The sequence below is a fragment of the Marmota monax genome, unplaced genomic scaffold (assembly GCF_021218885.2).
Source record: "Marmota monax isolate L192 unplaced genomic scaffold, Marmota_monax_Labrador192_F-V1.1 WCK01_AAM20220418_F8-fsc00008, whole genome shotgun sequence".
Classification (NCBI taxonomy): Eukaryota; Metazoa; Chordata; class Mammalia; order Rodentia; family Sciuridae; genus Marmota; species Marmota monax.
In genome coordinates, this window is record NW_026694432.1 from 273,967 (window position 1) to 289,224 (window position 15,258).

The 15,258-nt window shown below is 36.5% G+C and overlaps 1 protein-coding gene across 2 annotated transcripts in view; it reads left to right on the forward strand.

The window, feature by feature from the left end:
• The window catches only part of Faf1 (Fas associated factor 1), a 287,958-nt gene that overhangs the window by 241,356 nt on the left and 31,344 nt on the right, over nucleotides 1-15,258 (forward strand). For both annotated transcript variants that reach the window (XM_046468956.2, XM_058570760.1), the window contains exon 16: nucleotides 6,128-6,343. In XM_046468956.2, coding sequence (XP_046324912.2) covers nucleotides 6,128-6,343 — 216 coding nt within the window. The remainder of the gene's footprint in view (nucleotides 1-6,127; nucleotides 6,344-15,258) is intronic.

The window sequence follows — 15,258 nt, forward strand, 5'->3', positions numbered from 1 at the left end:
ACGCCGAATGTGCAAAATCATAAGAGATCCACACCTAGACACATTATAATGAAGATGCCCAACATACAGAATAAGGAGAGAATTTTAAAAGCTACAAGAGAAAGGAAGCAGATTACATTTAGGGGTAAGCCAATCAGGATAACAGCTGATCTTTCAACACAGACTCTGAAAGCTAGAAGATCCTGGAATAACATATTTCAAACACTGAAAGAAAATGGGTTCCAACCAAGAATTGTGTATCCAGCGAAATTAAGCTTCAGGATGGAAGATGAAATTAAAACCTTCCACGATAAACAAAAGTTTAAAGAATTTGCAGCTAGAAAACCATCTCTTCAAAACATCCTCGCCAAAGCATTACAGGAGGAGGAAATGGAAAATAACAATGAAAACCAACAGTGGGAGGTAGGACAGTAAAGGGGGGGGGAAATAATCAAAGAGGAAAACAAACCATGTTTAGTAACAGAAATAAACAAATATGGCTGGAAGAACAACCCATATCTCAATAATAACCCTAAATGTTAATGGCTTAAACTCACCAATTAAGAGACACAGGCTAGTAGAATGGATCACAAAACAAGACCCAACAATATGCTGCCTACAGGAGACGCATTTGATAGGAAAAGATATACATACGCTGAAGGTGAAAGGTTGGGAAAAATCATATCACTCATATGGACTTCGGAAACAAGCAGGAGTGTCCATACTCATATCAAATAAAATAGATTTCAAGCCAAAGTTAATCAAAAGGGATAAAGAGGGACACTACATACTGCTTAAGGTAACCATACACCAACAAGACATAACAATCATATATATTTATGCCCCAAACAATGGTGCAGCTATGTTCATCAAACAAACTCTTCTCAAGTTCAAGAGTCTAATAGACCACCATACCATTATCATGGGAGACTTCAACACACCTCTCTCACCACTGGACAGATCTTCCAAACAAAAGTTGAATAAGGAAACTATAGAACTCAATAACACTATTAATAACCTAGACCTAATTGACATATATAGAGTATACCACCCAACATCAAGCAGTTACACTTTTTTCTCAGCAGCACATGGATCCTTCTCAAAAATAGATCATATATTATGTCACAGGGCAACTCTTAGACAATATAAAGGAGTAGAGATAATACCATGCATCTTATCTGATCATAATGGAATGAAACTGAAAATCAACGATAAAAGAAGGAAGGAAAAAGCATACATCACTTGGAGAATGAACAATAGGTTACTGAATGATCAATGGGTTATAGAAGACATCAAGGAGGAAATTAAAAAATTCTTAGAGATAAATGAAAACACAGACACAACATATCGGAATCTATGGGACACATTGAAAGCAGTTCTAAGAGGAAAATTCATTGCTTGGAGTTCATTCCTTAAAAAAAGAAAAAACCAACAAATAAATGATCTCATACTTCATCTCAAAATCCTTGAAAAAGAAGAGCAAAACAACAGCAAAAGAAGTAGAAGGCAAGAAATAATTAAAATCAGAGCTGAAATTAATGAAATCGAAACAAAAGAAACAGTTGAAAAAATTGACAAAACTAAAAGTTGGTTCTTTGAAAAAATAAACAAAATCGACAGACCCTTAGCGATGCTAGCGAAGAGAAGAAGAGAGAGAACTCAAATTACTAGCATACGGGATGAAAAAGGCAATATCACAACAGAGACTTCAGAAATACAGAAGATAATCAAAAACTATTTTGAATCCTTATACTCCAATAAATTAGAAGATAGTGAAGGCATTGATAAATTTCTTAAGTCATATGATCTTCCCAGATTGAGTCAGGAGGATATAGACAACCTAAACAGACCAATATCAATTGAGGAAATAGAAGAAACCATCAAAAGACTACCAACTAAGAAAAGCCCAGGACCGGATGGGTATACAGCAGAGTTTTACAAAATCTTTAAAGAGGAACTAATACCAATACTTTTCAAGCTACTTCAGGAAATAGAAAAAGAGGGAGAACTTCCAAATTCATTCTATGAGGCCAACATCACCCTGATACCTAAACCAGACAAAGACACTTCAAAGAAAGAAAACTACAGACCAATATCTCTAATGAACCTAGATGCAAAAATCCTCAATAAAATTCTGGTGAATCGGATACAAAAACATCAAAAAGATTGTGCACCATGATCAAGTAGGATTCATCCCTGGGATGCAAGGCTGGTTCAATATACGGAAATCAATAAATGTTATTCACCACATCAATAGACTTAAAAATAAGAACCATATGATCATCTCGATAGATGCGGAAAAAGCATTCGACAAAGTACAGCATCCCTTTATGTTCAAAACTCTAGAAAAACTAGGGATAACAGCAACATACCTCAATATTGTAAAAGCAATCTATGCTAAGCCTCAGGCTAGCATCATTCTGAATGGAGAAAAACTGAAGGCATTCCCTCTAAAATCTGGAACAAGACAGGGATGCCCTCTCTCTCCACTTCTGTTCAACATAATTCTCGAAACACTGGCCAGAGCAATTAGACAGACAAAAGAAATTAAAGGCATACAAATAGGAAAAGAAGAACTTAAATTATCACTATTTGCAGATGATATGATTCTGTACCTAGCAGACCCAAAAGGCTCTACAAAGAAACTATTAGAGCTAATAAATGAATTCAGCAAAGTGGCAGGATATAAAATCAACATGCATAAATCAAAGGCATTCCTGTATATCAGCGACAAATCCTCTGAAATGGAAGTGAGGACAACCACTCCATTCAAAATATCTTCAAAAAAAATAAAATACTTGGGAATCAACCTAACAAAAGAGGTGAAAGACTTATACAATGAAAACTACAGAACCCTAAAGAGAGAAATAGAAGAAGATCTTAGAAGATGGAAAAATATACCCTGTTCATGGATAGGCAGAACTAACATCATCAAAATGGCGATATTACCAAAAGTTCTCTATAGGTTTAATGCAAAGCCAATCAAAATCCCAACGGCATTTCTTGTAGAAATAGAGAAAGCAATCATGAAATTCATATGGAAAAATAAAAGACCCAGAATAGCAAAAACAATGCTAAGCAGGAAGTGTGAATCTGGCGGTATAGCGATACCAGACTTCAAACTATACTACAGAGCAATAGTAACAAAAACAGCATGGTACTGGTACCAAAACAGGCGGGTGGACCAATGGTACAGAATAGAGGACACAGAAACCAATCCACAAAACTACAACTATCTTATATTTGATAAAGGGGCTAAAAGCATGCAATGGAGGAAGGATAGCATCTTCAACAAATGGTGCTGGGAAAACTGGAAATCCATATGCAACAAAATGAAACTGAATCCCTTTCTCTCGCCATGCACAAAAGTGAATTCAAAATGGATCAAGGAGCTTGATATCAAATCAGAGACGTGCCGTCTGATAGAAGAAAAAGTTGGCTACGATCTACAGTCGGTGGGGTCGGGCTCCAAATTCCTCAATAGGACACCCATAGCACAAAAGTTAATAACTAGAATCAACAAATGGGACTTACTCAAACTAAAAAGTTTTTTCTCAGCAAAAGAAACAATAAGAGAGGTAAATAGGGAGCCTACACCCTGGGAACAAATCTTTACTCCTCACACTTCAGATAGAGCCCTAATATCCAGAGTATACAAAGAACTCAAAAAATTAGACAATAAGAGAACAAACAACCCAATCAACAAATGGGCCAAGGACCTGAACAGACACTTCTCAGAGGAGGACATACAGTCAATCAACAAGTACATGAAAAAATGCTCACCATCTCTAGCTGTCAGAGAAATGCAAATCAAAACCACCCTAAGATACCATCTCACTCCAGTAACATTGGCAGCCATTAGGAAGTCAAACAACAACAAGTGCTGGCGAGGATGTGGGGAAAAGGGTACACTTGTTCATTGCTGGTGGGACTGCAAATTGGTGCAGCCAATTTGGAAAGCAGTATGGAGATTTCTTGGAAAGCTGAGAATGGAGCCACCATTTGACCCAGCTATTCCCCTTCTTGGTCTATTCCCTAAAGACCTAAAAAGAGCATGCTACAGGGACACTGCTACATCGATGTTCATAGCAGCACAGTTCACAATAGCAAGACTGTGGAACCAACCTAGATGCCCTTCAATAGACAAATGGATAAAAAAAACGTGGCATTTATACACGATGGAGTATTACTCTGCATTTAAAAATGACAAAATCATAGAATTTACAGGGAAATGGATGGCATTAGAGCAGATTGTGCTAAGTGAAGCTAGCCAATCCCTAAAAAACAAATGCCAAATGTATTCTTTGATATAACGAGAGTAACTAAGATCAGAGTAGGGACGAAGAGCAGGAGAAGAAGATTAACATTTAACAGGGATGAGAGGTGGGAGGGAAAGGGAGAGAGAAGGGAAATTGCATGGTAATGGAAGGAGACCCTCAGGGTTATACAGTGGAGGAGGTAGAGAGAGAGGAGGGGAGGGGAGGGGAGAGGTGGGGAGGGGGGAGGGTGGAGGATGGGAAAGGCAGCGGAGCACAACAGACACTAGTATGGCAATATGTAAATCAATGGATGTGTAACTGATGTGATTCTGCAATCTGTGTATGGGGTGAAGGTAGGAGTTCATAACCCACTTGAATCAAAGTGTGGAATATGATATGTCAAGAAATTTGTAATGTTTTGAACAACCCACAATAAAAAATTAAAAATATAAAAAAAAAAAAGAAAAAGATTGGTGTTTTTCCCCAGCTGTAAGGGTGACATCACATTTGAAAATGACTGTTGAGATTTTAAAGACTATAAGTCCCAGTTTCTCACACATCTTGTGATTATGATAGTTGTAGTTTAATTGAGGGGGAGGAATTCCTTCTATTAATGATTATTTGGTAATACAAATGTTAAACTATCCAAGAAAGAACAGAATGTAGCTGTGAAGCAGAGCATGATTACCAGGCTTACTTATCTAAGGAAACTTTCGTGGCGCTAGGGACATTAAAAGTTTTTTGTGAATTTCTGCTACAAATTCCAGTTTGGGCGGGTACCTAAGAGTTCTTCTGATCTTCTGGTGGAATATCATGAATATGGAAAAAAAGAAAATACAATACTCTAGATTTAGAACTAGGAAACATGGATTCAAGGCCAACTCTAACCATGAGATCTCAACAGTTTATCCTACATGTTTGAGTCTGTTTTGTCTTCTATAAAGTAAAGGGATTAGTTTATCTATAGGTCCAGACCCCTTATCAAGTTAATGGCAGAGGTGGAATGAGGGCTGTGGTTTCCTACCTCCAATAAACCTGATATTTGAATCTCTTTTTATTCCACTTTGTTTTTAAACGTTCCCTGTGGCAGAACATATAGAGAAATTTGCCAATTTAAGTATAATTCATCACTCCAAACAGAATGTTTCCATTCAATTTTGTCATTAACATGTTATCCAGGCTGGGCGTTATGACGCACATCTGTAATCTCAGCAATTTGGGAAGCTGAGGCACGATCACAAGTTTGAGGCCAGTGAGGCAACTTAGACCCTGTTTCAAAATAAATAATAAAATAAAAAGGGCTAGGAATGTAGTACCATGGTAAAGCGCCTCTGGGTTCATTCCCCGGTACCAAAAAAATGTATGTGTGTGTGTGTGTGTGCATACACGCACACGCACACACAAGCATACACACACACACACATATTCCAATATTTTGTTGATTCTTTGATTGTTTCTAATTAGTCAATGAGTTTTCTTAAATATGAATGTGTGTGTGCATGCACATGTGTGTCTTTTGTGAATGCTTCTAATACCCTCATTTATACCTAAAAAGCATCTGGGTATTTGATATCTGTTTCCTCAATCACAAATGTCTGAGTTCTTCAGTTTAGAGGGGAAAAAAAAAAGCCCTTATTTTTGAAGTAGTTACCTATTGGTTTAATAAAACATGTCTTCAAGGTGGGATATAGTTTAATGAATTGTCTTTATTAATATTAAGAAAATTTAAAAACACCTGATTTTATTGTTCAAGCATTAGTGTTGCTTAATAAATGGAGCAGTGACTTTTTGATGAGTTCCTAGAAAGCAGCAGCTGTTTTCTAGTTTCTCCCACTCCCTACAGCCCATCTATCTTACATTTTAACATCTGGTTTTTTTCCTCTACTTAGGCCATCAGACTCTCCTTAGAGCAAGCCCTGCCTCCAGAACCAAAGGAAGAAAATGCTGAGCCTGTGAGCAAACTGCGGATCCGTACCCCCAGTGGCGAGTTCCTAGAGAGGCGTTTCCTGGCCAGCAATAAGCTCCAGATTGTCTTTGATTTCGTTGCTTCTAAAGGATTTCCATGGGATGAATTCAAGTTACTGAGCACCTTTCCTAGGAGAGATGTAAGTTGCCTTTCCCATCATAGGCAGTGTGGCCACATAGGAGATATCCCATCATTGTGGCTAGGAAAAGTAGTCCAAAAAAAAGATCAAATGGTAGTCTTCTAAAAGACACCCAAAGTCTCTTTGTTCTGCACATCATTCTCTCCTCATCTTTTGAAGAAGGTAAGGCTTACCAGGCCAGCAAACATATAGCCAGGAACCCATGTAAGAAATTCTTTTCTTTACTATCTAGCTGTTTCCACTATTCCACCACTCATATAGGCTTTTATTTTTTGCCTCAGAGTATACCTAAAAATTGTGCTTAATAGCCTAATTGTTAGATCAGGATCAAAGTTTTGGTTTGATGTGAGAGATTTTTGTTTTGTTTTGCAGTACTAGAGATTGAACTGAGGGGGCTTTACCACTGAGCTACATCTACAGTCCTTTTTATTTTTTATTTTGAAATGAGATCTCACTAAGTTGATGAGGCTGACCTCAAACTTGCAATTCTCATGGTTGAGCCTCCCAATCACTAGGATTACAAGCATGCACCATAGTTTTACTAGCCTGGAAAGACAAGTATGATGACCATATTTACTGTGTATCTGTATTTCAACAAAAGTATTTGATAATGTTTCATAGTATTCAGGGACAAGGTAGAGAGAGAGAGAGAGATCTACAGTTAGATGTATTCATTGCTGAATAAATGGTTATCTCCAGAAATGTTGATTGCTATCTCCCTAGTGGAAACCAAGAAGCTCTTTATTTAGTTCTTTATTACTTACCATATATATCAACATCTGTACAAAGACTTTCTCTGATTTGTGGATAATGAATAATAAGATGCAAGAAAACCTTAAAATATCAAACAGTGGACAAAATGAAGCTTCCAGAATGCAGAGCAGGGCTGTTAGGAAGCAGAAAGAACTGAAAATCATGTCATCTGAGGAATATATCCTCTAGAGAAGGAAAGGGCATGGAAGACATTGTTGTTGTCTTCAACTACTTGAAGGCTTGCCATATAAAAGAGGTTTCTTACTTTTTCAGGCTTTAGGGTAGAACTGGGATCAATATATTGAAAGTTACAAGGAGATACATTTGGGCACTTTCTAAGAAAGGAATATCTTGTGTTGTAAAGAAGTTTTTCTATCTTTGGAGATAACAATTAGTACTCTTTTCCACAATACAGATATGTATGTATGGAGAGGGATCCATTCCTAGTGTTTCTGCTTTACATGGAATTGGACTAGCTCAACTATAAGACATAGTTTAATGTTCTGTGATTCCATTATCATCTAAGTCTAGTAACCTGGACTTCATCTAACGTACCAAAACTAAGTATTTGGTTAAGACTTATCCAGGTCCCTCATATTGACTATTAGATTTGCAGGACAGAATCAGAAATGAATGGTATATGTGTAGCTCTACCAGCCAGCCATAAATCCCCTCTGGGTAGAATGAGTATTCTGCTTACATCTGAGTCCAGGAGCGTATTGTGGACTCCAGGTGGTTGTAGCCATTGGTCCTTTTCTCAGTGCCCTTCCTACTACTCTGAGCCTTTTTCCCCTTATTCATATATAAAGCACACAAACATGCACAAGATAAGGAATGCACATGCTCTTACCACACAGTCAGGTAAGAAACTACCTTAACCTATTAAGTTCCAAATATTCAATTCTGAGAATATTGACACAGTTGCATTAAAATAGTTTGTAGGGCTAGGGTTGTTGCTTAGTTGCAGAGTGCTTGCCTAACACATGTGAGGCACTGGGTTCCATCCTCAGCACTGCATAACAAATAAAATAAAGGCATTCTGTCCATCTACAACTCTAAAAAATTTTTTTAAAGTGTTTGAATCATAATTTAGAGCTTTTATATATGATTACATGTGTTAATATTATAATTATTCCATCATAATATAATTATCTTATTTTTTTATAGTTCTACATCTGGAACAATGGGGCAAAATGGGTTAAATTCTGTCACTGAAATTGAACTCTCAGTAACTGAGTATTTGTTTATTTATTTATTTTTTTAGTTGTAGTTGGGCACAATACCTTTATTTGTTTTTATGTGGTGCTAAGGATTGAACCCAGGCCCCACACATGCTAGGCAAGCACTCTACCACTGAGCCACAACCCCAGCCCCTCAGTGTCTGAATATTTAGAAAAGAGCCATTATCAGGGGGTTCAAGATCAGCCTGTTTCTCTTTACTTTATGTTCTGCAATGAACATCTCATCTTGGAGAGCTGACTAACTTAAAACCTAAATGAATCCTTCCTAATCACTGGTTTTAAGTCACTCCCCTTCTAGGCCTTATCTGTAAAATGAAGGTAGTAAAAGAAGTAAAGTGAAAGAAATAAGGACCTTCCTGGTCTTTAAAATTAATTTGAAACAAAATTAAATCTGATTATAGATGGGTGGAAGAGAAAAAAATTTTTTAAATGATAGATTTTCTCTTCAGTGTTAACAACCTCTTCTAACAGGGTAAAAAAAAATGTAGACTAAAAAGTTGCTTTTGAAAAGAAGCAGAAGAACTTGATGTAGGATAGATGAGGCTGGACATCCAAGGAATTTTCAGGAAGCAGGTTTATTTAAGCTGCAGCTGACCAGAGGGACTAATGCCTCAAAAATCTTTTGGACCCCAGATTTATACTCAGTGAGATGGAAACACAACAGTGGGTGGGTTCATAATCGTTACTTTTTGTTCCACATTCTTAGGTCAGACAGAGGTTTCACAAATTTTGACTATGGAAAACAGAATCAGTAACTTTTACACAGCAAACTGTTGAGATAGAGTCTATCACACCTTTTGTATGCAAACCTGGCATTCACAAAAAAAAAAAAAAAAAAAGGAATCTTCAAACCACAATGAGCTTTCAGCTGAAATCCTGTGAAATCCCATTGATACTCTGTAAAATCTTGCTGACAAGAAGCTTAATTATGGTAGGGGTCCCTGGAGAAGTTCATTTATGGTGGGTATTTTGGGGGCTACTTTAAACTAAAATGAAATGCAGAGGATTCTTGCATCTGCCACTTGCCTACTTTGAGTTCTAGTAACCAACTTTTCAGCCTTTTCAATGCAGACTGTTATGTCATTACTGGACAAGCCCTAAGTAGAAAGCCCATCATGTAGTCTTAGAGAAAATCTACTCCTGATTTGGCTTTTCATCACTGATCCTTTGTTTTACATTGCTGAAGAAAACTATTCAGTGTGGCTAACATTCTCTTCTCCTAACATCTCTTTCACTCCTGACTCCATTTCTACCTTGGTCCCTATTCCAAGGCAAATTTAAATCAAGTTTGCCTTTGTTGCCCAAAGAAAAAAACCAAACCACCTGTCAGAGAAATCAGGAGTCTCCCAAAACTAATCACAAGTCCATTTTATGGTCCTTGGTCAACCTGAAATCATCTGCCACAGTTATTTTTTCAAAAACCCAACTCTGATAATTTCTTCTCTTGCTTAAAACTTTTTAATAGCCCCTACTAGCCTAGAATAAGTACAGACCCCTTAGAATGTTTTTTGAAAGATTTACAGTCTGTTCCATTTGTGCCTTTCTTATATCCTGCCTCTTTTATTTTTATCAGCAGGAGATAGGAGATTGCTCATTATTCACTAATGACACAGATTCTCATGCCTCCATGTCCCTGGCCTGTTTGAACTATCTTTTAATGCCTAGCTCAGAAGTCACCTTTCTATGGGCTTCTCCCAAGCTCCCCACCAATATACCATTATAGTTTGTGCACTCCTCTCTTGTTCTGTTGTTCTGTAATGATTTACAGAGGCAGCCCATATCATGTTCAAATCTATATCCTCTGCAGTTCCTGCTGTGGTACCTCATATATAAGCATTCAGGAACTATTGTCAAATGTTAGTGACCTCAGGCTCCCCTAAATCTCTAGTTCCGCAGTGAAGGACAGAGGCTGTTCCAAATCACAACAAATGACCAGACCCACCCAGATTCCAGTCCTAAAGTCAGAAAGCCCACCCAGGAATTTTTAGGCCTCTCCAACCCAGAGGTGGGGTAAGAGTTAATAGCTCTTCATCATTCTTTGAATGCTCTTTCAAGTCAAATGACTAGTGTTTTTGCAAGGCTATTCTGTAACAGCCATCTGTGTCTGCAAGGATTAGGATCTAATTTGTAAAAGTCATCTTAAATTACAGCCAAAGTAAAGACTGTTAAAAAGCACATCTTAAGACCTTGCCTCTTTAATAACAAATACTCTAAGACCTAACTGTAGGAGTCTTATTGTGTCTTCAGCCTTTTCTCCACTAAGGAGAGGCTGATGTCTCACCAGAGGACTTATTAAATGTTCTTCAGTGCCCCCTGAACCCCCCTTACCAAAACAATACTTTATGTTAAGATTTCCCAGCTGTCCAACTATTTACTAAATGTCTGCTGGGTATTATACTTCACTGAACTGAGCACTATGGGATAACCAGAATAATAGCAGGCACAGGCCTTCCCTAGGAAAGCCTATTGTCAAGTTGCTAGGAGTATTGAGCTATTTGTTTGGGGGTGTTTTTTGTTTGTTTATTTCCATTATGTTAATAACAGTTACCAGGAGAAGTAGTATTTACTTCCCAAGCTTGGGTCATTAAGCTCTACTTTTGCACATGTTAAAAACCATAGCCAATTTGCCTTACTTGGGAATTGCCATAGGAGTGAGTCCTAAAAGCTAAGTAATGGCATTGACCTCACCACTAGTTACTGTGGTTCCCCTCTGGACCTATAGTGACCCAGACACAGGCCTTTCCCAGAAAAACCTGTCACCCATCTTACTTAGACTGAGGTTATCAGTATCCTCCAACCTTCCTCTTCTGTGTCACTACCTTAACTTCCTTTTTCTTTCCTTCTTCCTTTCCAACCCCTTCCCTTCTTTCAGATCATGTTTCACCTTTGTTATCTACTCCGTCTTCTTTCCACTTTTCCCTCTGTTATTTCTGTTTTCCACAACTCTTCATCTTCCTGTCTCTTCTGTTTTTCTTCTTTTGTCTACTCTTTTTCACATCTTTGAGGAGCTCCACTACAAATGGAAAGTAAGTTTTTTCTATTTATAGAAGAACTGGAAAGTACTAAGAAAAGAGGATGAGGAATAACAGGTTAGCTCCAGAACCATTGGCCTGTGTGCTATCAAAAGAAAGTTGTAACAAACTAAGCTATATATCTAATTGGCTTTTCTTTGTGAATTATGAATCAAGCAACCTCTATTCAAAAAATAGAATGTGAGCTCCCACTGGCCAGTAGTAGAACAGTGAGTTTTGTAAGGTGGAAACAAAAAGACTATTGGAGGGTAGGGGAGAACTAGGTAATAATCAGGTAAGATAAGTACTTACCTTTTTGTAAGGGTGAAGGCAGAGGAGTCTTATGCTGACTCAGTCTGGACTCTCCTGTTTTCAGGGGGAAAAAAATGATATTGTTTGGAATCTCTTTGCTTCCTTAAAGTTTCAATTTTATTATGGAACATTCATCATGACTGACTCTATTTTGGTTTGTTCTGGTCTTGTGGAATCTAGTAAAAGGACCAGTCCAAAGCAGTGACTTCCTGTAACTTTGAACCACTACCAGCACCCCCCTTTTTGGGTAAGCTCTTTCCGGTGTGAGAATACCACCAAATAACATAGTTACCAACATTTTGGATTTGGGGTCTCAATATATCACTCATAGATTATAATGTCCTCATAACCATGCATTTCTTTCTTTTGAGTTTTTGTGATTCCAACCTATAAGAGATATTTGATATTTGACAGATGACCACATTCAAACATTTTAAACTTTAGAAAGGATATAGCACACCATAATAGTCATACTATTATGACTATCAAAAGAATAATATCAAAAGTTTAGAATATGCTCCCCAGTAAGAGTCCCCATGAAATAAACCATCTAAAATTGAATGTATCAAAGAATAAGCCAGATGAAGAATGTTTGTTTTAACCAAGTAGCCTGATCATTCTTTTTTTTTTTTTTTTTTTCTTACTGTCTACGTTACCCAATTTCCATGTCCAACAACAAGTAGTAGCAACATCACAAATTGCTCCGCGTTCAGTTAGAAGGCCACAGTTCTGTTATCTAGCATCTCATGGTTGGGTTAAATTAAAATACAGAGCAAAAAAAATTTAAAAAAAAATACAGAGCAAACACAAGAGAGTCTAGAAGTCTAACTATATAAAAGACCACTGGTACAACTGGAACAAGAAAATTAATTGCATTAGGAATGTTGCTAAAGTTACCCACTAGGTAGACCAAAGGATCCCTTACATCAGGTAAAAAGTTGGGTTTACTATAACAGATTCAACACACTGTCAGATTATCCACAGAAGTTATTAATTATGAAATCTAATTACAATTTTATCATGCCAAGTTAAAAAGGTAGGTAGAGCAAGAAAAAACTGAGATAAGCAGTCTTATTATGGCAGGTCTTATTCCAACATCTTTGGTAAAGCTGTACTCAACACGAAATCATTAATTTCTCATCCTGCTTAGCAGTTAGAATGTTTTTGGTTCATAGGAAGGTGATTTGACAAACTCTTTGTTTGACCCACTCAACAAGCATGAGACATGTTCCTTGAAATTTATGCAGAGTTGTCCAGCTTCAGCTTATAGAGCTTCAGGAACAGAGAAGTTCTTGTTCTTAGAGTACTAACTACGTGTTGGAAGAAACTAGAATTCAAACTGTGAACAGGGCTACAATTGGGAGTATTATAGCTTATAAGTATATAGGTGTACTATACAAGCAGATGTACTATAGTTTTTCTCATAAAGCATAATTTTTATCTATGGTCACCCCAGTTTTTACCAAACAAAATCTAAGTAAGACTAATTTGTGTTCTCAGCAAACTTGGCCTGATTATTTTCACGAATGTGGGGATAGTACTGACCACACAGGGGATAGCACTGACCACACAAACTTTTTAAAGTTTGTTTTGCTAGAACTTTTGATAAGAAATCTCAGATTGAAGTTTTTTAAATTTCTTGGGGCTAGGAATTCAAACCATGACAAACTTCAGAATGTGTGCTGTGCCTGTAGATTCATTCATTGCACGCTCTCAAATACAATGTGCCAGTCAAAGCCTTGGTAATATAATCAGTATTTCCAGTTGTACCCTGATATAGAGAGTAGATTATTGTTGAACTTATAAATAATTACATTGCCATAAGAATACAAACTGTTTCTGAATTCTAGAGGGATCAGGTAAGGAGGAAATTAATATTTTAATCCCATTCACAAAGTATACTTTGTCCCAAATTGCTATAGTTTCAAATAGCTCAAGGGAAAGTAAAGAATTTTTTTTAAAATTGGAAAACAGAGTATTAATAAAAGAACCAGCAATGTTGCAAATAAAAATGGGCTGTAAAACCCCATTAATTCTTCATCAATTCATTAAGTCTCATGTAATTAATTCTTCTACTTCATGTAGGTTAGCACTTTTACAAACCCATTAGTTTCTTCTTTAAAGTTCTGGAAATTCTTATCCAGTCCAATGGTAGAATCTTAAAGTTGTCATAAACCTGTACTGGTCAGAGTCCTTTCCGTGAATCTCCTTAAAGACACAGTTCTTTAAGATTATTGTCGCTTGCAAAAAGCTTTCAGAAAGAATCATAATGAAGCAACTAACTGCAATCAACAATACTTAAAATGGCTATGGTTAAAGATATGATGAGAATTCCTTATAATAATGATGCAACTTACAAGGAAATTTGGTTATTTCTGGGGCATATAACATTTTTAAATATCTGATTTCTAGGAATTTCATACAGTTTTAAGACACAATAATAATAATATATTCATATAAATACAACTCAAGGAGTAAATATCATTTCTTATTTGACAGTGCTTCCCATATAATTAACATATCAAAGTAATTTACCAAATAAGCCTGAGAACGATCTCTTTTACAGATTCTTTTTACTGATTCTAGGGCCCTCTGGCATGTCCTGAAGTTAGTTCAAAGACAAAAAGATATAAGTTTGAATTTGATTTAGGTCAGTTTGTCCAAAGAATCAAAGGTCTAAAACTCTTGATTATAGAGGATAACAGATCACTGTGAGATCATTGTGATTTATTTAACTAGAGTGATAATTTAAAAACTTCAAAAGACATACAGAAAGTTACATAATTGTAGAAAAAAAACCTTAATTTTAATATAGAGGATTCAGTTTTTTTAAATAATCAAAGACCTGCTAAAGACAAGATGAAATATAGGGCATCTTGATAAAATACAAAATCTGTGTCTAAGCCAGTTACCTAAAAGGTAGAGAAAAACCTTTCACTATTTCTTATTAATTGCAGATTAATTCTTCTAGAAAGCCTTGTTTTGACAAAGAACCAAATTCTGCAATGACAAGGGAAGGCATTACAAAGGAAGCAAATGTGATGAGCCTTGCAGAGAGAGAGATATTCAGTGAGTGGAAATGGAATAGCAGAGTTAGAAGTGAGAATTTCACTGTTAGTTAGATTGATTCTGAACCTCACTCTTTCACATGCCTGCAATATAAACATTGGACAATTTACTTAGATTTTCTGAATTTTATCTCTTCATCTTTGAAAGATAAATTATTATATCTATCTCAGAGAGTTGTGTAAGATAAGTGAATGTAAAATACCATGTTTCTAGTGCATAATGAATAGTATCTGCTAAAATTATCGTGTGTGGAGAGAATAACTATGAAGGACTGATAGGTTTTTTTGTTTGTTTTTTAATGACAACAGTGAATTCTTTATTCTAGAATAATGATGGATATTTGTATTTAAAATATCCAAATGCCTTTAACCTAAAATTAAGAATTTATGAAAAGGATTTCAAAATTATCAAAGCCAATGCTATCATTTTATAGATGTGGGATCAAAGCAAGGTAAAATTAAGCACTTAAGTCACAGCAGTAAACAGGCATAGCAGTACACACCTGTAATCTCAGCAACTCTGGAGACTG